We start from the raw sequence: 23,368 nt of genomic DNA, 5'->3' as shown, positions 1-23,368 counted from the left end.
TGATATTAATGGTCTGGTGGAAGTCAAGGCTCCATGCAGATGGAGCGTTCTCTCCCCATTTCTCATCTACTGAGAACTTTCTGCTCCACTTGTTCAGCAAGTGGGCACTTTGAATAATGTGGGAAAATGCCACTTAGCTATTCAGAGGGTTCCTCTGTCTCACTGCTGCAGTACTGCCAAGTTTGCTTCAGGACAGAATTTTATTCTGTACCTATTTTTCTTAATCTAAAGGTCTGTTTAAGAGATCTGTTCTACAAAATGATAGTGCTGGTGCTCACTGCTCTGCTCTAATAGCAGCTACATTTATTTCATCCTTTCAGTGGGAGTGAGATTGCTTCTCTTTGACTCAGTGGGAGGGAAACTTCTGCGATTTTTTCATGCCATTGCTTGAGTGTGTGCACTGCAGCAGCTTCTCTTACGTTAGGACCAGGATAATAAGATTAACAAAGTGAGGCTGTAGGGCTCTTCCTCTTCCCATTATTCTGATAAAGTTCTTTCTTCTCCCCAGAGCCACCCACAAGTGACTGAACGTGTGTGCTAAGTACGCACTTCTCTCTACATTTCTCGATGTTCTTCTACATACTCCGCTGCACTAGAAATGCAGAGGCAGTGAGACTTCAGAGAGGAATGAAGCCCACAGGCAGATACAGAGAAGTACATTTGGGATATTCTCCTCCACAGACTGCAGTGCAGCTCCAACCTCAAACCTACTTTGCTGAAGATGCTTGAGACTGTTCATACGTTGCCATGTTGTGAGAGCCTGCACTCTCCTACACAGCACCATGCAGAGATACCTTCCCAAAGTGTGGAGGTATTTACAGCCAGCAATTCCCAGCTTTCTGTGGGCAGGTATTGCACTTTCACGAATGCTAAACTGGATTTCTCCTCTCAGAGAGCCACTCACAAGGCTGAAGACCCACTTGGCCCAGTGGCGGTGCCAAATAAGTAACAGCCTTATCTGGAAGTCAGCCTTTCTTATGCAAGACACCAGAAGTTGTCCCTGCACAACACATTCATTTAAAAATACTTGGAAAGCGTTCTAAAAAGTGCCCTTATTTCAGCTCACCGAGTATGAAATGCATGCCTAATGTTCAGTAAAGTTACATGAAGATAATTTTATTGCCCATAATATCCTGTCTTACTGAGTCCCTTAGGGCAGACTCCATAATCCACCAAGCACAGGAGTATCCCAGTGGTTAAGTCTACATTGCTTCTCTAAAAAAGAGCAAAAGGGAGTCCTGGGAACAGCTGAGAGCACAGTGCACTGCCATGCTTGCATGCCTCCTGGCCATGCAGGGGCCTCCCAGGCAACTTGCACAAACTCCTGCAGCAAGTCATCCTGAGCACAGCAGCTGCCATCCCAAATTGTCCCCCGGCAGACCAAGCCACCTGGCCACACGACTCCCCACAGTCCCTATGAGCTCCAGGAGACACTTTGCAGACACAGCCTTGGGCTGAGCTCCCGAGCTTGCTGTCTGGAGGGGCAACAGGTTTTACACTGGGCGCTTGTTCATCCAAACGAGTGTCCTGCTCTATCTGGAAATCTGGGGCAATCAAATATTTAACGTATTGAACGAGAGCACTCCCAGCTAAGAAGAAGAGCAATTAAAGACCTGCTGACTCAGCATGTATCAAAGGGGAAGCGACTCAGTGGGGAATAGAAATATTCCGAAGGAGCCAGACGTTTGCACTGCACTAGGCCAAGAATTGATATTAACGGCATCCCAAACAAGCTGAGGACAACGTTTGCTTAAAATCCCCAGTGGGGAACTGCACTGATTAGAGAGAAAAAGCAAAAAGAAAAAGGGCATTTTGGAGTTTATAACAAACACATCCTCTATACTGCAATACGGATGACAGAATAGGGCAGTGTTATGGTCCTAGGCACATGGAACCTGTTTGTACACCACAAGGACTGACTTAAATATTTTGGGAAATATACTCTTTCAGCTTTCTCTGCAAGCTTACCCACTTCTATGAGCATGTCAGGCACACGTGTTTTATTATGGGGCCGGTCTCAGTATTTCTGCTTAGTGTCTGCAGGAAAAGGTGTGTGTGTGTGCTGCACACCAGCCCTGAATCAAAGCTTTGACTCTGAAAGAAGATGTGTCCAAGTCTGATCACAGATACTCGATCTTAAGGTCACATCTGATTTTACTTGAACAGAAGACAGTGCAAGTAATCGCTGACTTAGCACACTGAGAACACTCATGCAAAAAGGTTAGAAAGCAAACCTCAAGTCCAATAAACTCATAGATGAGTTTAATGAAAGTATAAATGGACCTGCAGGCATTAGTGCCCACATGAACACGGCTGCTATGAGCACACAGGTTCTGTAAATACCGAGACTATCTGAAGTGACAAGGAACTTTCTGCATTTCATTGTCAGGAGACGTTAATCTACTACATATTTCTATACCCTTACAGATAAGCATGTAGCATCGCTCGCTGATGAGAAGCAGGACAGGCAGCAGCACAGAACTGGACTGGAGTCCACATCTTTCTGGTTACCAGATGGATTTAGCATCCACTTTGCTATAAAACCACGCTGAAATGCAAGTAACTGCAAGTCAGCACAGGATCGGTAAACTTGCAATTTACCAGTCATTCTTCTGGGAAAATGTCTTTCATGTCACCACATGGTTTACTTTTCCAAATGTCATAACAAAGGACAAGCTTTCTCACTGTAAGAACAGGAATGTGATTTACAAACCACAAGGGCAAGCCAAAGCTGTTTTTTGCTCTCTGATCCAAAATGTTCCCCTTCTTCCTTTTCCATAAACCTTCCTGGTGCCCTGTAAATATCCCAACAGAATTATTCACGTATAGAAGCTGTGGTGTAAATGCCTGAAGTAACTAGGAAAATACAACTAACATTCACACTTTTAAGGAAAAGGTACAGCTTTGAAGAGGCTTTCAGGGTAGGGCATAACTGCATTATCTGAGCGTTCCCTAGGCTCCCAACCTTAGATGCTATCGCGCTGGGGAAACTTGGTGTGCTAGCTCTAAGGAACACCACGGAGCGTGGAGTGGAGTGGAGACACCACGGCTAGGCTCTGTAATCAGGTGGGGCCTCGATTGTTCTTGTGCACAAAGCTGCACTTTTTGCCACCCTAAGCCAAAGACCTGTCATGTTTTGACAAATGCTGTACCCTAGTGTACTTTTTGCTCATTATAATATCATTATAATACCAAAACACACCTCCATCCCAAAAGCTACCCGCCTCCAAGGTGCGACCACCCCTCACTGAGCATGCGCTCTGAATTTCTCGGAGCCTATTACTTTAAACGGAAACGGGAAAACTTTACACCAATCATAACTAAGATATGCTTGACTAGAGCCACTCAAGCTCCACCTAAAAGATAGAAAATAATATAAATTGGCCCAAGAGAGAGGGGATGTTAGGGAAGATACCATCGTCAGGGGAGATACCATCCCAAGGACATACAACATCCTTAGGACCTCCTGACTCCTGGGATCAGTCGACGGGCTGAGCCTCTCTTCCCCCCCCATTGGGACGCCTTTGGGTGAGATCTGAATATTTGCTTATAAATCTCTATAGAGTCTTTGATCCTTTTAACGCGTTTATTTCTAGGCTGCGCACCTAGAACACCTAGAACACCTAGAACACCTAGAACACCTAGAACACCTAGAACACCTAGAACACCTAGAACACCTAGAACACCTAGAACACCTAGAACACCTAGAACACCTAGAACACCTAGAACACCTAGAACACCTAGAACACCTAGAACACCTAGAACACCTAGAACCCGCACCTAGAACCCGCACCTAGAACCCGCACCTAGAACCCGCACCTAGAACCCGCACCTAGAACCCGCACCTAGAACCCGCACCTAGAACCCGCACCTAGAACCCGCACCTAGAACCCGCACCTAGAACCCGCACCTAGAACCCGCACCTAGAACCCGCACCTAGAACCCGCACCTAGAACCCGCACCTAGAACCCGCACCTAGAACCCGCACCTAGAACACCTGTAACACCTGTGTATTTCATGCATACTAGCTTGCTTTTGCAGATAGTCACTATCACCGGCAATCCAAAAGAACCTGATTATCTGTTGCTGTAATAAACCATACTTGATTGCATTGTGATAGCTCTCATTAATGCAACTAGGGTGAGGGTGGTTATCCGTGATAGTTCAGTGTTCTGAATCTAACCAGACCCCCAGACGGTTAATGCATCGTTGGTGAATGTCTGAGCAGACCCCCAGGTGGTTATTACGTTTTTGGTGAATGTCTGAGCGGACCCCCAGGTGGTTATTACGTTTTTGGTGAATGTCCGAACGGACCCCCAGTTTTGGTGAATGTCCGACTGGTTCAGTACTCTGAATCCAACCGGGCCCGTAACGGTTAATCAGCTACACCCCTTTAACGCGACAGAAGCAACATCCTTATCCCATCGCCAGAACAAGGTCACTTGGAATCTGTGCTCAGGTGTTCATCTTTAAGTTTGGCTAACCTTAAAGAAAAATGCCCTTTAAGCACATATCACTTTAGCCCTAAAATACTTAATCATTAATGATTTAAAGCAGAAAGGAATTTAAGTGAGTTAGACATCCTGTAATAGGCCTTTTGACTAGGGCTATTAGGAACATTTTGGTTCGGTTCAGACATAATTTATCATCCTGAGTGGAATTCACCTGAAAGGCAGGCAGCTCCTTCTGCTCTTGGAGTTCTTTCCTTAGGAAAAGAAAAATGGGGAGAAAAAAAAGGGGGGAGGAGGGGGGAATCCATTCAGCTTTTTTGGTTTCCTAAATGGCTTGAGGTTATGAAAGCCGGATAGCTTCCAGTTAGGCATTTACTGCTGTCTTTAATAGCCAAAACCTATCAGAAACCTCCTGAGGCTAAACACAGAAGAGAGAGCAGAAAGTAATCGTTTTATATTCCAATCCCTACTAGGAAAAACCTGCTAAAAGAAGGTTAAGGTGCTGTAGACTGGTCTCTTTTCCATTTTTAACTCACTAGTTAATTATCGCAATGCAGCTAGCTCCTCAGCTAATGCACAACTTCGCCGACTTCGGGGCACCCAGGTCACCCACAGCAGCAGTGGAGCTAACCTGGGACCTGCAGCAGCATCCTCCAGCACTAAGGTACTTCTGGATAGCGACAGTAAATTAAGGAAAGGGCACAGCTTAGCTATTAAATAGCAACACAGCCATAAAATAAGACATTTCAGCATATATATGTGATTTTCAGGCTGGTGTCAACTTATAGCGATGCTCCAGTTATTCTGCGGAATAGGAAGTCTGACAGCCTTTATAAGCATGGCTCATTCTTATATGGGAAACATATAAAAATGCTGATGCATTATACTGTTGTATATAAACATGAAAAATAGCAAAGGTAAGCCAGAAAAGGTTTAAGTCCTTCAGAATTTAATAGAAAAAATATCCAGCCATCTTTCTGAGTGATTAGAGAAAATTACATCCCTATCAAACAACTGTGAAAGATAGCAAAAAGCTGCTAGGATGGACATGTTCTCTGCTTAATTTAGGAAATTCTGAACATAATTTCTACCAAGCTGTAGTAATCTTGTTGCTCTTAAGTTTTAAAGATTTTTTCCTACACAGATGAGCACAGAAAGGGAATTAAATACCTGAAATACATTTCAAAATACCCCAAAATACAGTATTCCAACTTAACACTGCAAACACTGTTGCGTATTACCTTCCTCCGCTCACTATAGTTTATAAATATCCATGTCACAATATTACTTCAACACAGCGCGTGGACCATCCTGGCACTGACTGCAAAAATATGGGTCCAGCTGGGCTGGCAGACGCCAGCACAGGAAAAGTATTATATTGAAGCAGAAAGGTTCATTCCTTTGATTATAACAAGATTGTGTTCGATGCCTGACTTGGCATGGCTGTGTATGATTTTTAATGGAACTAAGGTCAAGAAAAAATGGGAACTTATTAAAAATAAATACATCAGACCGCCTGTTACTTTTTTTAGTGAGCACTGCTGGACTGCGACAAAGGGAACACGCACACTCTGAGACTACTCTTGATTGCAAACTTTTAAAAACTAATTCTCTCATTAAAACTCAGTGGAGACAACTGTGATCGGATTCCTTACCCACAGGATAAAAAAGGAGTCGCAGAAAAATACTGATTGAGCAAGAGGCCACAGTAACAAAGAACATACCACGTCCATCGAGGTCATCTGTCCCTCATCACCACAGCGCAAATACAACGACCAGGTACTGACACATGACTGCAGCCAGGAAGTAGATGCAACTATTCTGCTCCTTTATTTTTTTATCTTTATCATTTTAAAGGATTTTCACTGAGGGATGGCAGCTTTGGTAACTGATTAGTGTATATTACTAAGACAATTCACAGAGCTTCTATAAGCCAGAAGGAGTCATGCTGGGAGATCTGCTTTCTGCTCTAAATATAGCAGCACGAGAAATGAAATCCAAGTGCCAGATTTCAGTGGGATTTCCCAGGGAGAAATGCACTGCACACATGGCTCATTAGAGACCTTTAAAACAAAAACAAGAACTACAGATTGCACCAGTGTAATCCCTTCCCTGTGCTGTTACTGAAAACATTTGGGATGAATGGTGGTCATTTCCCCATCATGAATCTCACCTCTCTAAGTTCACTTTCACTGAGCATTTCAGCCAACTCATCTAGTATAAGCATCAGTGATGATTACAGATGAGCAGTGAACTTAGCCATTCAACTTCACATTTCTTATTGAAAGGTTTCATTTTAAGAACAGGAAAAGGAAAGAAGAAAAAAAAGACTACAACAGATTATTTTACCCTCATTTGCTGGGATTCACGTGTAGTGGTCCACCACTTACAGGCTCTGTGGCAGACTTTCCAAAGCTGGCGCCAGGTTCTGTAACACTTCAGAGCAGAGATTTGTAGCTGTTTCCAGCTTTCTGTATACAAAGCTCTCTTGGGCCCTTGTCTGTGTTTTGTACTGCATAAATTTGTTTTAAACTGACATACATAATAGGTGAGTGAAATCCATTTAACATGTCAGCCTATAGATTATTACTAACCCAAAGCAATGACAGCAACAACAACAAAACCAACAAACCAATCAGGATATGCTCTTCTTTTCAATTGCCCAGATGCTGTCTGTATTTCAAAGTTTAAAACCCTTTCCTTTGCTGCCTGCCTTCTGGAGCTGCACATTGCCAGCCGATTCTCCTCTCATTTATACTTGTGTAACCCAGAAGCGATGCCACAGACTGACAACCTTGTAAGAGAAGAACTAAGTCATCCATCAAACAACTGGCTACTCTGTGTTTATTTAGCATACTCTACAGGCAAAAGGGAATTAACTGACTTCCCAACTCCAGGCTCTGACCTCACCCGCAGAACAGATTTTTCCCCAAAGCGTGAAACCCTTTCCTTGTGCAGACTGCTCCTGTAGCACAGTCTCTTAATGCCTTCCATTTTGATGACTTTCTTACTTGGATGGGGAACACGGCCACAGCGCTGCTCCCATGGGCTCCCGCTGCCTCACAGGGCTCCTGACATTGCAAGTGCAGCGGTGGCACCAAGGTCTCTTACTGGCCTCAGGCTTCCCATACAGAAGATTGTTATCTCAGCCCTGAATGTATAACAGCTCCTCATTCTCATCTAAAAGAAAAAAAGGACTGTCTGGGCAATCCGCTCTGCAGAACAGCTTCCTATTAAAAGAAAGGTGCAATGGCAATAAATGTAACTCCACTGGGAAGAAGAAAAATTAAACACATCTGCCTTGTAACACAGAGGATTTTTCTCCTGCAACGTATGAGACTGAATCATTCATAATACTAGCAAAGACAAATACCTTTGGTCAATAGGTTTTGACAAGTAGCTTCAAACAAAGATGAAATTTGCTTTATAATCTATACTTGCTGGTGAACTGAATCATTCTCCCTTCTAGACAATGCAGTTTTCTGTAAAACCACAGCAGAATTGCTGGGATCCACCAAATCTTTCTTGTAGCCCAGCCATCAGCTGCTCACCCAAAGGTTCCTCTGTTCACAAGATTCAAGGCCTTGCTGCAAGCCTTCTATCAATCCCATTTGACAACACCTCTTCATAAGTAAATGCACAATTCAGAAGCGGTTTGTATGCATACATATATATTTTTATATATTTACATTATATATATATAAATGTATATTTACATATATATATATAGTAAATATATATAAACAATGAGCAGAAATTCCCTTTCTAGCATGCAGGGGAAGTAAAGACTGTAAGAGGCATTTCATTTCTTAGTTTCCCAGAACAAAGAGCTTTAATGTCTTATTTTGAAAGATGATGTATTTGTTGTCAGAAACAATACCACCCTACTAAATAATCTCAATCAAACTCAGCACCTACACACGTCTATATGACTCGCACCTACACAACATACAAGTATTTCAGAGCTCTGCATACAGAACTAAACCACTTTTTTTTTTTCTCATTTTTTCCCTAAGAATGAAGAGTAATGAAGGTAATGAAGAGGTGCGCTTTGCCAAACATATCTCCTTGCTAAGAAATATGAGAGGAAGTTCAAGTATGTTTTCATGTATTTAATTGCAGCTGCAACTTCAAAAATTATGACAAGTCTACAACTGACAATGACATTTCCATCTCTAGCTCATCTAGAGCACTTTTAAGAGGTCACTGAAAGATTTCAGTGCATCTAGATATTTTGTGTTTCACCATGTTAACAACAAGCTTCAAGATCATAAAAAGAAGAAAGCAGAAACATGTTCCTACTGACTCGTGCAATACAAGGCGTTAATGAACAACACAATAACACAGGAGAGCAGAACAGTCATGTTTTTCAACATCGTACCTTCAGCGTAGAGGATAAACAGCAGAAAATGGCCATATCTGCTGTTACAACACACACACTTATTTTTGTCATGGCTGTTTTCAGATGTGTAATACAAGAAGGGATTTTAATAGAGCCGAAGGGCGCAGGCAGAATGATTGTGCTGCCAGAAGCAGCATGAAAATGCTTATAGTTGTAATTAGGCAGAATGTGTAATACAAACGTCGCACACTTGCATCTGAGACCGTGGCTGTAATGCAAGGAAGGCTCTGTGCTCTTACCAGACACGGCACTCTGCGGGCTCAGCTCCAGGCACTCAGCACAGCTCAGCCCACTGTGCCAACTGGAGACCAGCACACCTTAGCAAGTGGAGCAGGACAGGTTCCCTACACCTGTGCCCTCCCTTCAGAGCGTGCCTCAGATGGGAAGAGGCCACACTAGCTTATAAAATGCTGTGCTTGCCTTCGGGATGCACCATGTACATCAGGATTAATGTGGCAATGAAGTGATTTGGGTCTCTGGGCATCCTCAGAAAGGTTGCCAAGGCCCATATTCCCATGCTAAGATGACTACCAAACTATAAACATACTGTTGTGAGAAAGATCAGCTTCTTATAGCCACAAAGACTAAGGATGGGGCCTTGGATTCATGGGCAGAAGAAGAACAAGATCTGAGTTGCCTTGCCCAGCCCCACACACCTTGAACTGGTGGGGCTGCTCTCCTGGGCTTTGCAGCTCAGACTTTTACTAATCAGAAACACTTGCAAGTTTTTTCCTCTTACAGTCAAAATACCACCAAAAGCCATCAAAAACTGCACAACACCAGAAACCCATGATGGAAATGAAATAGGAAGACTTAAGCAAGAGGTGTGTGTGCACACCCTGTGCTCAGAGCACCCAGCTGCAGGGGACACCTTCACACAGCACAAACAGTTTGAGAGAATGGACAATGCCCATGGATTTCTCATAAACATGCCACGAATGTGGCTTTTGAGTAACTAAATTTAATCTTAGCTGGTTAACCCACACTGAGGAATATTTTACAAGAACCCTCAGTCACCTTAATTACACAAGGATAAAATAATTTTCAGGGACCCTGTGTGTGGGAGTAAACTTCTTTTTCCTTTTTCCTGTGGTGGGGTGGAAACTCTAAAGACTTCAATTAGAAGCAATTACTGGAGATGTAGAGGCTTCTTTGAGGTTAAGCCGCCCTTCATTTTCTCAAGAGAAGCCTTTAATTAAATGCAAATAATCACAAATTTCATATAGCAGATTGCCATAACTTCACTATTAGTTACTGGATCTCATTTGAAAAGGAAAGAGGTGGGCAATAGTGCTGGGTGGATGAGAAGTAATGAGAACTCAAGAGGTCAGGGCTGAATTACCTGTGTAAATCTATTCCTCTCCTATAAATCTGTCTGCAACCATATCATTTCAGTGTTAACAGGTTGTCCTTCATGGAAGTGCACTGGAGTGTAGTCCCATAGAAACTCGGGCCTCAATACAAATAATTACCTCAGTCCATCTTACTGTTGACCACGGCAGCAAAAGCGGGATGGGTAATGGGGAAGATGTAATTGAAGGGGAAATGACCAGAACTAAAATGTAAGTTGTGATGAATTCAAATGGTATATTCAAGCTCATCTCCATAGCAGAGCTCTGGAAGAACAAGCACATGAAATGGCAGCTCCCGCTAACGAGTATCTTAAAGACATTTCTCAAATCAGGTACGGTAGTACGTAAGTATGGAAGAGGCATCCAAGAAGAGATAATATAGCATCTGCAGGAGGAAAGGGGAAGCATACAGTCCATACAAGCAGAGATTTGTAATTTTGTCCACAAAACTGTGAAATTTTACAATCCATTCTGAACATTACTTAAGGTAAATGCACACAAAGGTAGGGAAAATCTACCACTTTTCTTACTCCCCTTCTCCTCCTGTTTGACTAAGCAGAAGCTCGTCATAGCTAACGAGCAGTAGTTAGTTTGCAAACTGGGGCTTCATACAAAGAGCTCTGGCTTCTGCTTCATATTTTGCACAGGAATTTACATTGCTGATGGAGAGCTGCCTCCAACCCCTTTTCACAGATTATGTGCCCAAGATACAAAACAACAGGGGTTCAGGACCAAATGCCAAGAAACATTTTAAGCATCAGCTTTCTGAAAAGCTGATGGCTCTGCGGTTACAGCGTAAGTTGAAAGAGGTGCGGAGGCTACACCAAGAAGCATCTCAGCCTTAAGGAAGCCACAGAGAAGAGGTGCTTCAGAAGAATTACATTTTTGTTATGGAAATGACTGCTCAGTTTTCAAAGCTGAGAAGGTCACTGCTCTCTGACATGCAGAGAGTTCAGCAGGGAACTCAAAGAAAAAAGAAATGCAGGGAACAAGGGAAGGAGGAGCAGAAAACTTACTACAAAGATCTGCTTGGCACGTCATTTCTGTGTAGATTCCCAAATTAAATCATTTCTCCTACTGTACTGTGAGAATATAGGGAGGGATCAGATTGTAAGCTATTCAGAGGACTAACTGATTATTGGCATTTTAGCAGTGAGCTTGTTTTTGTTCTTTTGCACATTTATAATAATACCTTTTACATGTTCCTTAAGAGACAAATCTCTCTCTGCTTCAGAACTGCTAGTCTGAAGATCTTTTGTTGGCACTGAGAAGAATGCTAATGTGAAATATCTTATTTCTTCAGATGAAAGAGAAGCTGAGAACAATCCCCTCTGGAGGGAGGTGGCAGAAGCAGGATCTGAAATCCAGAGTTTGATTCACCCCCCTGCGCAGCCCACCCTTGGTCGCTGATCCCTTGGTCCTGCTGCTCTTGCTTCCCATTGCACTCCCCACAGCACAGCAGGGACTTGGGGCACCAGCAGCCAGGACCCTCTCTGTTCACAGGCAGGAATTCCTGGAAATGAAGCATTAGCCCACAAACTAAATGCTCAGCTTCACAGTAGTAGGGATTTGTGTGGTTTGTACTGCCCTCTTTTCCCCAACTATTTTTGTCCCTCTGGTCTTGAAGGAGCCAAAAAAAGCCATAATGTGTTTTTAATACAGTGATGGTTTCTCCTGCTGAGGAGGTATACAGGAGAGTGGCTATTCAGTCTTGACAACATGGCCCATAGAGCAGATGTGCCAGATAACGTTTACCTTATGCATACATTGAACTGTAACTACAAGGAGAGGGGTGTTGCTGCATGTTTCTGACAGCTTCTTTCGAATCAGAAGCAGTACTAATGCAGGGATGTTGGGATCCCAGGGTATCTGGGTCCCAGGGCTAAATTCCTGGCAAGAAAATAGCACTGATAAAAGCTTTGTCTGGTATGGGAAGCATTCATAATACCCCCCACTCCTAGCAGGTAGCAAGCACAAGAGCTAATGCAGCAGCTTCTTCCACAGTGGGGACACCAGTGAGACTGCTTTTTTCTGCCTCTGTAAAACACAAACTGAATATGCTTGAGGTATTCCTGCCTCCTGGATATGTACTTCTGTTCAGAGGGCTTGAATACAAACAGTGGCTTAAAAATTATTGCAAAGTGAGAGCTGGAAGCTTGTTCATTGGGATGAAAGCACAACCCCGTAATCCTCAGTTCTCCATGAAACCCAAATGAAAGTATTTGAGGGAAAAGGGCCATCTACCTTCATAACAGACTGTATACTACAGACTGCCTTGTGCAAGAACAAAGAATTACCTAAATGATTAAGGATTACATCCATAGAAACTTCTTCACTTAACACTACAGTCACTCAGAGTCTTGCTGGTTTTGTCAGATGCCTACAAGATTAACATCTTTATATCAGAAGATGCAGTCCATGTGAATGAGGAAATAAAGGAAATACACAAAGCTCTTGGGTAATATGGGCAGTCATAAACAATTGCTTGTTTTATAAAAAAGCAACATGAATTAAGATGTAAAAGTGCATAATTTTATGTATGTAAAGGAGAGATAAAACATTCACTCTTTCCTCAGTAAGCATACAGTAATATTAAGTCTAACAATTTTAGCTGACCGATCTCAGTTGCACACCAAAGCAGAAGCTGAAAAGCAGACCAGATTTATTTCCCAAGTTGGCTTTACCATTGCACCGAAAAAGACCCCAGAGAAATCATGAAGAGGGAATACAAACTGCACACTCATTTTATTCTGAGGCAATTTTCAATTAAAAAAATTAGAACAGACTATTGCTTTAAATCATTAATAAAAGAATCCAGACTATTAAAGAGATGAGCTTTCCTAACTCTAATCTATCCTTACTGCTGTGTTATTACCCTACTGTTTTCCTGTAATTAAAATGTGGCAGGTAGTTTACACACAAGAGGGAGTAATTGTATTGGAAATAACGGTTCATAACCAAATTTTAAAAGCTTATTTTTCTTATCAACTTTTAATAAAGAAAGCGAGATAATAATGATATTTAGCTTTTCTGCCACCTACAGCAGCATTTTGTCTCTCCAAATTGTTAACAATTCATTCAGTGATGCTAAAACATATCTTTTCAACTATGAATGCCGCCTGAAGCAAAAATAAAATATCTCAACCACCTCAGTAATTTGTTTTTGTTCAACTTAAATCAGAAACCTTATTCTAAAAGACCCTAACCTTCAAAAAACCTTGTGTGGTTCTGGAAGTAGAAAACAGAGTTGAAACATGCTATGGTTAGGAAGAACCCCAATCACAGCCTGACCAGGCCAGGAAAGGAAGGTCCCCTTCTCTCCTGCATCCTAAGGAAGACAGAGCAAGACATGTTATTGTCTGTCCATTTCTATGTTGCACTTCCTCAAAGGTGCATGCACGGGTGGCACAAGCTGTCTGCATGGATTTACTCAGATATGGAAGCAGCGCATATTTCTCCTGGCTTGGGGGAAGATGTTAACCTTTGCTCTTGAACATTCTCTCCTGAATATCAAAGTTGCAGAATATTTTCCTTATAAAGACTTTCCTACAGTTTTTGCTCTGTATGTTTCTTAGAAAGCAGTTCTTCAGGAATTTCAAGCCTTGCAATCCAACTTGTAGGAAATTATTTATTATTATTTATTATTACAGTATATAGCACTGCAGGATGCTGTATTTAAACAGCTTCTATTCCAAAGAGCATAGAGTCCAAAGCATACGAGTAGGCAACTGTAGACAGAAACACGAGGGCAGAGCAAATGGACAGATGGACCGAGAAGTAGCTGGACATTTGCCATTTAAACATAGCCACAACAGAACAGAAATATGCAGCATCTCATAGGCAAGTATTTTATAGCATGTGCTCATCTGCAGTCATGGGCAATGCTAACACTAACAAGCTACATCGCTGGATGCTAATGCAGGTGGACCATAAAGAAGACGACTATTAAGAGCTCTGGTTCCAGCCTTGTAATTAGCTTGGCATCTACAGATCCTTGAGGGGCTCAACCAAGCCCTGCATAGCTCAAGGTTGAGTAACACATAACACTGCAGGATACAGCCTAAGCTAATGCCTGGTGGGCACACAGAGTGGTAAGTTACATACACAACCCACAGGCATTAGTGTTTTCTCCCCAAACCCAGTTTTCGTAAACCACATTGTCCAAAATCCAAATGGAATTCCCTTTACCTATGTATCATCAGAAATTTTAGTGCTGGATAGTGGTTTCTACCTCAATTAGGTTTGGTGACCTTCAGGGTGCATTTGGGTTTCAACCCAAATTGGCGGCTTTAGTTCAGATTCATTCTGTGGTTTGGCTTAAAAATCAAAGTAAGGTTTAGAGGTAGCAACCTTCACAGAGCTTCCTGCAGCATAGCTCTAATGCAAATGAACTGGATAAATGGACCTGACTGTGTGAACCAGCTGCAGAACAGGCAGATGATGTTTCAGGTCCCCTCCAGGCCTGTTTTCATACAGCTTATGCCTGGGAAAATCATTTAAAAAACAAATCGAGGATCAAATACTGCACAAGGACTGAGTGACTGCACCAGAGAACAGACTAGACAGTGACCAACTGGCTCCACATGAACATGACACTGCTTTGACAGTCCTGTGTAGAAAGTGATAGCCACACTTACATTTACACCTTCAGTGTTCACATTAAAGCAAACCCTAGAATAAATTAGTTATGCCTTGCATATTAAAGCCATAGATTGGAAGCTTTGATTCCACAGGAGTTTCCTCCCTGAGTAGAAGCAGCAGGGCATGCAGAGGGGACAGAAAGGGAGTTCAGGGTGTGACATGGAATGGACGCATAGTGCCCAACATGCTGTAGAAACCACACGAGGTGTTTTTTCACCCTCTAAGATTGTCTCACTTCCTCTCCTCCCTTCTTCCCACCTCATTATCAGCATTTAGGACATGCCTGAGTTTTCTTGAGCAGGTTTGTTGTGCTCACTAAAACACAGTGAGTACTTATTGGCTATTATTAGCACTCATTGCATTCTTCTAAGTGCCAGGACTGGCCTGTGAAGCTGAATACACCCTGGTTTTGGGAGGAGAGCTCAGGAATGGGAAGATGCTGGAAATACGTTTTCCACAACAACAAAACCATAAAACTTTCCCCTCATTTTTTTTGTTCTGCAAGCACTGGGGTAGCTCAGACCTCCTAAGCAGCAGTTCCTGCTTACTGACTGCTCCAGTCGTTCTCCGGCCCCAGAAGATCTCCCAGCTCCTCTTATCAGAACAGGAACAAATTAAAGATTTTGCATATTTGCATCTCCTCATTTGAGAATATCCCTACATTTGTTATTTAGAGATAAAAGTACTTCTAAAATTCACTTAGCAAAGTGGTTTTCTCAGCCTCGGGGAGCAGCGCAGGAGGAATTGCAGAGCGGGATCCAAAGCAGCTGGCGAGGCTGCAGGAAGAGCAGATCAGATGAATGGAGCTGTGCCCACATGCAGCACCTCAAATACACGTGCTGCAGGTGGCAGGACTTGCTTGACCAAGCAGAGGGCCACGTAAACATACCTATAACTTAACCTATGGCTGTACCACTCCTGGCACCAGCTAGGCCACACCTGCAGTGTGACAGGCCCTCCTGGTCCCCAGCTCCATCACTCCCCACAGACCTTGCCAGTCATCAAAGCAGCATCCTCGGCTGAATGCTCTTCAAGACCACACACCATCTACCCCAGAGGACCTTACTGGTCTATTTGTAATGTTTGGTCAAGACATTAGGTCCCAACAGGGCTAAGCAGAGCTGCAACTTTAAGGTGTAAGAGCCTCACACTTGGCTGCTGGAATCTCACCACTCTTTCAGTGATCCCTATAACCATAAAGCAGTTCCCATTGCAGGATTTGGTGCTAGTCTATGTTTTCATCACCAAAAGCTGTTCTTCACCCACTAACTTTAAAACATATGAACTAACTAAAAACATACACAAATATACTTTACCCTGGACTAATCCCCAGTGAGTCACGGAGGGTGACAGACTATTTAAGGAAATTTAAATAGTTTCAGACAACAGCTTGAAGATCAGCACATCCCCCTAAAAAGCCAGCATAAAGGCTTGTGGGGAAGGGAGAAATGCTGGAAGAGGGAGGTTTCTGCAAGTGTCCGTAGGAGATGATGTTCCAGCAGATGGCCTACAAAATGCAATGGATCAGGAGTGGGCTGTGATGGCAAATGGATCAGAGAAGTTCACCTGGTTTCCCAAATTGTTTGCAGAGAGCAGACTGACCACCATCAAATAGCAAAAAGGATGGGACTAGCATCCCAAACTTCAGTTATTCTGGATAGTTTCTTTCCTAAAAAGTGAGTAACCAAAATCCTACAATCTCATGCTTGGGCTAATAATCATTCTGCTGTCTGTATGACTAGGATACAACCACATCTACTATCACCTCAGAAATACCAATTTTCCTACTACATTAATATAATGACCACAATTCAGCACCAGATATATAGCAAAGTGGCATCAATTTCATAAGAATAAATAACTGGCCTGGTTAAGAATTAATTGCTCCAGTTTGGCTCACCCTTCACCCACTTGCTGGAGCTTTTTGTGGATTACTGCTTTATAATTGCTTGCTCCCTAAGCATACATGCATTACAGCCTTCTGTACACCTTGACAGCATACCAGTTAGAGAAAATGAGCTCTACATGTTCCCCTGATGCTGTATCCAGCGGACAAAATACTGTAAGTCAGAGATTGTTTACTCAATTCTCATGGCCCATTAATGACATAACACTGGACGCAGCTGTGCAGGACTTCACAAGACCAAAGCAGAGAGAGAAATGCTGGGAGACTTCAAATGGAGTATTCACATCAGAGCCTGGCTGGGGAAGTCCTTGAAACTGGTCTAGGAGATTTTAACCTTACAGTTCTCTCACAAAGTAAATCCAGGATTAAAGCCTCAAACTTGGTTTCTCTTGAAGATCCTAATGATCCTAAAATAGCTCCACCTGACCAGGGTGGCAGTGGCTGCTTTGAAAAAGGGGGTACAAGTAATTTCATTTTCTCTCTGCCTGATCAAATTATCTACTGAAAAACTGGTAGGGCTTGCCTTGTATAAAGGCTTGCAACATCCTGACTTTTGGTGTGTTTGAGCAAGGGGGGCAAAATTCACCCTATAAAAAAGGCACCCCTTTTTATCCCCAAAAGTTTGAGCAGAGCTCAAGCAATGTGCTGGGCACTTAAGGCTCAGAGACCACTATTTGCCCCAGTGCAACTTCCCTCTGCGTACATAACTCCTATGTTTTTCCAGGGGTTTCTGGAGAGCTTATTCCAGCCCAGGGGGCCTGTGCAGCAAGCGAGTTGTGGTTGGCATGGGTCACCCCTGCCAACCACAACACAACAAAAATAAGCATATGCTCCACCTAAACACTGCACCCAGGGACACTGGGTCTTTTGTCTTACTTCTACGAAGCTTTTTGAACTGCATTTGTATGACCTTTCATACATTTCATTTCAGTATATGAACAAACTAAGTTTCATGACTTCCCAATCATGGAGAAAAATAGAAAACACGTAAGAGAAAGGCTCAAACTCATTCCCAATCCCCAGTTAAAAATACCCTTATCCATTAATTTAAAAATACAATATAAATAAATGGGGGGGGAGGGTTAAATAAAAAAAGTCTATATGTATTTATGTAAGCGTGTATAGATACGTATTGATATGCGTGTATAGATACAAAATCACAAAGGGAGAACATGATTTGTGATGCTGAGCTGATTCCTCAGCCTGGCAATTCTACAAACATCCCTAAGAGTTGTCCTCCAGCAGAGAGAAAAAAAAAAAAAAAAAAGGATTGTTGGATAATTTTTTTCCCCCTCCCTGTAACAACAGCTATCCATAGCAACTAAAACACTCATTGAAGCCATATCTGAATTCATGCACAGAGAAACAACCCTCCCTCATTTTCCCCGCAGCTTTTAGGGTAACCCCCACTACTTACAATTGTGAAGTTCATAACCTTCAGAATCCAGATGGTCATAGCAAGGTTCACCAGGATTAAAATCATTAGGAGCAGCACAAAGAAATAGAGGCATCTCTTCCTCCAGCCATAAATCCCCACTTTGTATACCTGGGGTCCTTCCGAGGTCTGCATGGTGCTCCTGTGCGCGTACTGTTCCTGAGGCATCTGAAACAATCACAAGAAAACAACCACGTGTATTAAGCAGCAAGACAAACCCAGTGATAAAAAGTGCTGAGGACTTGTGTCTGTGCCTCTTATAGGTTTAGTTGTTTGTTTGGTTTCCCCTCCTCTTTCTCTCAGTTTACCAGCTGGGCAGCATCTTCAATCACCTTGGTTCTGCATTATTTTTCTTGCTGCTTACTCTATGCAGTACCACGCTGAGAAAAATTTATGTATTAGATGTATATATTTATAAACACACATAAGCACGCTGTCTAAAGGTATCCTATGGAGATCACTCTCAAATGACTCTGCTCACCGCCCCAGGTTTTGCAAGGCTGGCACTCCAGGGCCTCGAAGGATCCTGAGGGGAAAATTCTGCATGCATTTGGTAAAAGAAGTTGAGTTCAGCAGTTTGTTTTGAAGATGCAATATTACTTCTCAGAGGCTTTAATTCAACAACAACAAAAAAAAATCTCAAATAAAATCATTCCTTCTAGCCAAAGAAAAAAAGGCAAGGGGAAAACGTTTGTCTTTTTCTCCCCACCTCCAACTTCATTAACCAATGAAACTTGAAGCACAAAGCTCTCCAGCTACCACAGCCCTAACGAATTGTCCCCAGATATCCACACTGATTTAACAAGGACTCTGACACCATGGACAGGCAGGCACAGCATACTAGGATAACACTGGAGCCACGAGCAAGGAAAGGGGGAAGGAAGGAAACCTGGTGCCAAGGAGAACAAAAGGGGTATGAGGTGTGGCAGCATCCCCAGGAAATTTTGCTTTTCAGTCCCCCATGGCCAAGGCGAGCACAGCCACCCCTGTGCACCCCGGTACCCAGCTTGCTGTGGGCAGTCAGGGTCTGGCTGCCCGCTGGTGATGAAAGACAGAAGCATTAAATGGCATTGCAACCAGCAAGGATGGAGGGTGGTGAATGGATGTTCCTATGGAGGTGTTTTTGCCCCGTGAATGTAAGCGTTCATCTTCTTGCCCTCCACCTTTAGAGTGTGGAAAGCCACTTTCACAGGCTTCCCCCCAGGGAACAGCTTTATATATTTTCAGACTTTGCCACACAGGCTGATGATATCAGATCATCTCTAATAACGTGCAGTTTGCTGGATATTTTGAATTTGAGACTTTAGATAGATAAGAAGCCACCAGACACATTCCTGTGCTACTGATTCAACATCACGGGCTTCTTCCTCAGGGTATCTGCCATCAATGCTTGCATTCAGTGAATTACAAAAATCATGAAATAGGGGGAAACAATGGAAGTTCCTCTCTGTGGGAACATGATCCATAAGGGCAGAACAAAACAATGGTAAAAATAAGATGCTCATTGATAGCAGCTTGCGTTTGTTTACCATTATTTTCAGAGTTTTTCCTTACTTTTAGAGGAATTTGCTAATAGCTTCATATTCCAGCACCTAATAAAACACAGTGTGCAGTAGACAATGGCGCAGAGCCCATTGCAATGAAAGGGTCAACATAAGGTGAGTTTCTCCCAGGCACAACTTTTATTCAAGCACTGCTCTTGGGATGAAGTTAGCACTATCTTCATTGTCCCAATGCTGAAGCCCACATGACTGGGACAAAAACTGCCTAAAGAACCAGTAACCTTCCTTACCCCTGCCAGGCTGAGCTCCCTCCTCTCTCTGTAATACAATACAAAACTACAGTAACGCGAGCCTCAGCCAGCTCTTCCATGCCTGCAAGCCTGACATGTTGTTTGTTGTGTTTTGTTGTTTTTTTTTCCCTTGCCCCCCTAGCTTTCTTGGTGTGTCTAAAAAAAAAAAAAAAAAAAAAAAAGGATCTTACATCCGGGCACAAACCATGCCTCACTTACAACCCCAGCCTGTCCTGCCCCAGCTAACACATCCTTAGCATGGGTAGGCTCAGCCAATTTAGCATTAAGGACGCATCACAGAAGAAAGGTATGCCTGTACTAAAGAGCAGTTTTCCTTGGTGCAAGCAGGCTCACCATAAATCCCATCTGCTGTTCAGACCAACTGGGGTACCCATCTCTGTGCTGCAAAGCCAGCCAAAGCACTGGCAGGTCCAGAGCTTTTGACAAGGGGACACAAAGCAAGTTGCTCACAGCAGATCCAGCTTGGTTTTCATGGGTCTTTTGGCTCACAGATGCTAAGTCAGCAACTGTAAACTGTGGAGGGCTTTGCAGCAGAGAGCTTGCCAGAAGGGAGGAGTGAGGTCACAAACAAATACATGTACTTGGAGAAAAGCAAGCCTTTATGCTGCTACAATCACTCAGCTCCTGTGCAAGGGAAATCTTAAAAAACAATAAATTACAGTTTGCACTACCTGAGGGAAATTATAACAACAACTACTGTACCGTCAAGGATTTTATTGCCTAATATTTTAACAGGGGATCCTGGAGAGCACATATTAAATGCAGCCTCTCCCTTGGAGAAAATGAATAAATTGCACGTCTAACCCTCTCACATCTTGAAAGGGGTCCGACCAGTATGAAACAGGATGAAATACCCAGCTCAAAATATTTATTGCAAAACTTGTTTATTCTTTCTCCCCACCTCCCTTCCTCCCACTGCCCCCCTGCAATCACTACGAGAGCAAAAATGCCATATTCAGGTGGGGGAAAATTTTGCAGACATCCAAGAAATTTATAGGAACAGAACATAACCACAAAAAGCAACATGCATCCACGCAGGAGCCTGATCTTGAGAATTTCTCTGGTTTAGATAAAATATTTAGCTCACAGCTGCCCTGACAGAGATAGAGCAACTGAAGTACTACAACACACATGGTGAACATGACCTAGTAATACAGTATAAATTTATAACAAGAAAACAACATGGAAATCATAGATGGGACATTCCCTCTGTATAAGCTCTCATGCAGCTACGCTTAAAGCTACATGATTTCTAGCTAGCATTCTTTCCTAAATTGAGGCTACTAAGCAAAAATGCTCATGTTTGTAGTTCTTCAGCAAGAGAAAAAAGTGAGGAGTGATGAGTGCCAAGGTATGTTAAGCAAATGTGTAGGCTAACAAGGACTGTAAGGCACCTGCTTAAGGAACAAGCAGCACCCACTATCAATAATCTGTTTTGTGCAGAAGGGAGAAGTACACTAGTCATAATTTACATTTTACCAATTTCTCTTGACTCAAACAGTATGAAGGCATAACCAGCAAATTAGGCACCAGAAAAGAAGCATTACATTGAAAGGACATCCAGTAGTTCTGTTTAGCAAGGTACACCCCCTTTTCAATTACTGAGCTAAGGGGAAAGGCTGCTATCTGCTTAATGGGATTTTTTTATTATTATTAGGAATTGCTACCTAATTTCATAATAGCTATGAAAACAAAATACTGAAGCAAATATAGCAGGGAGGGGGGGAAGGCACTCCTTCCCCAAAAGTCAGGCTTGAAAGAATCTGCCTGCCACGAGAAGACTTCCGACCACATGTACGCCGCATTGGACTATCAGCACCACATTTACCATACAAAAAATACAGGATGCCAAATCATCACAGTTTAGCCACAGACAGCATTACCATGACTACAAAAACATAGCCTGGAACCTGGATACTCTTCAAAGAATTCTTGCTGTTAAAAAAAAACAAACCATAAAAATGGGTAATAAGTTTTTGCACAATAGCTTTACAGAGTCCTTGGATGCAAACACTGCAAACAGAGCCCAATACAAAATCCATCCCAGTCAGATAAACTATTCATCTTTTTACTTTAGCATACCTTCAAGATCCAATCCATGACAAGAAAGATTTATCCATTTTATTAAGAACACCAGAAGAGTAACAGCACTGCATGCCCTGATCCGCACTGACTGCTTGCTGACTCCTTCTGGCAAAGAACCTTCAGCACATTCCTTCAGTAAAGTTGAAATCAGTCTCAGCTGAAAGGCATCGCAAGTCAGAACTGGCACTCGGTTTCCAGAACTCACATCAGATGCTGCTAGTTAAGGCAGTGGATGCCACTAGGTCTTCATCACATGGCCCCTTGCCCTTCCACCGCCTCCTCCTGCCCCTGCAGTAACATCTCGCAGGCAGAACACCGCTCGCTCTGGACACAACCTGGCTCACCAGTTCATCAGAAAAAATATTTTATGTGCACCAAGACAGATAAACATCTTTCCCTTGCAAATACCATAGCTGTAATGTTTCTCAGTTATGCCAGCTTTGTAGGCTCAATGAGGGCTATCAAGAGGGTGAGGCATAACAAGAGGAATCAATAACGTTTCTGTGCCACAGGGGTTTCTTTGATCAGTGTTTAAATCATGCGTGTTTAGTAATAGAATAATTTGAGGCTGAAAGGGGATTCAATCGGGGAAGGTGCCTTCTCCCTTTTGAGCCCACTTGAAATTTACAGCTGAAAATGCTCTAGAGCTCATCAAAATGACTCACGGCTTCACAGACCTGAAGCTCCTAAGTCCTGTGCAGCTGACACAGCACCTCTCCTCCCTTGGTGTATTGTGTCCCCAGCCAAAACGCCAACCTCCCCGCTGGCACTGCAGCACTGCTGAGGCCAGTCCTAGCTCAGTGACAGTGGCTGTGGCTGTGCCCATACCCTGCTGTGTGGGGCTGCGTCCCCCCTCCTCCTTGCACAGCCTGGCAGGAGCGTGCACCAAAGTGGGTTGGACGGGATGGAGATTTCCCGTGGGGACTGCAGGGGTGGTGAAGGTGGGGATGCAGCAGGTTTGGGGAAGGCGGCATTTATTTCCATGTATTTTTTGCCAAACTGATTTCCATAAATTTTACATGGAAACTGTGAGCGCTGAGCCAGACCCACATTTATAGGGGACAAAAAGGTCTCTAGTCAAAAGCAGCAGCTGTACAGAAGGTGAACATAGGCCAGAAAGAGGCTGGCACGGGAAATGTGCTGGTGTGCTTGCAGAAAGTTTGCTTAGCTGCTTGCTTGCATATAACCGAGGTGTAACAGTTTCATCAGAAAAACCAAGAGCATCTGACCCCAGGCTAACCTGTATCGTGGTGATAGGAACACGTTTCTAGAGATGAGAGAGA

General features: G+C 43.1%; 1 protein-coding gene across 16 annotated transcripts in view; it reads right to left on the bottom strand.

Annotated features, from left to right (window-relative positions):
* The window catches only part of SGCD (sarcoglycan delta), a 365,120-nt gene that overhangs the window by 136,508 nt on the left and 205,244 nt on the right, over positions 1-23,368 (bottom strand). For 10 of the 16 annotated variants that reach the window (XM_068698499.1, XM_068698509.1, XM_068698507.1 and 7 more), the window contains one exon: positions 18,170-18,355. In XM_068698499.1, coding sequence (XP_068554600.1) covers positions 18,170-18,355 — 186 coding nt within the window. Of the gene's footprint in view, positions 1-18,169; positions 18,356-22,082; positions 22,231-23,368 lie in introns of those variants that run through there. The other 6 variants (XM_068698497.1, XM_068698498.1, XM_068698513.1 and 3 more) reach the window with 4 other exon arrangements.

This window comes from Anas acuta, chromosome 14 (assembly GCF_963932015.1).
Source record: "Anas acuta chromosome 14, bAnaAcu1.1, whole genome shotgun sequence".
Taxonomy (NCBI): domain Eukaryota; kingdom Metazoa; phylum Chordata; class Aves; order Anseriformes; family Anatidae; genus Anas; species Anas acuta.
This window is presented reverse-complemented; position numbering and strand designations above follow the sequence as displayed.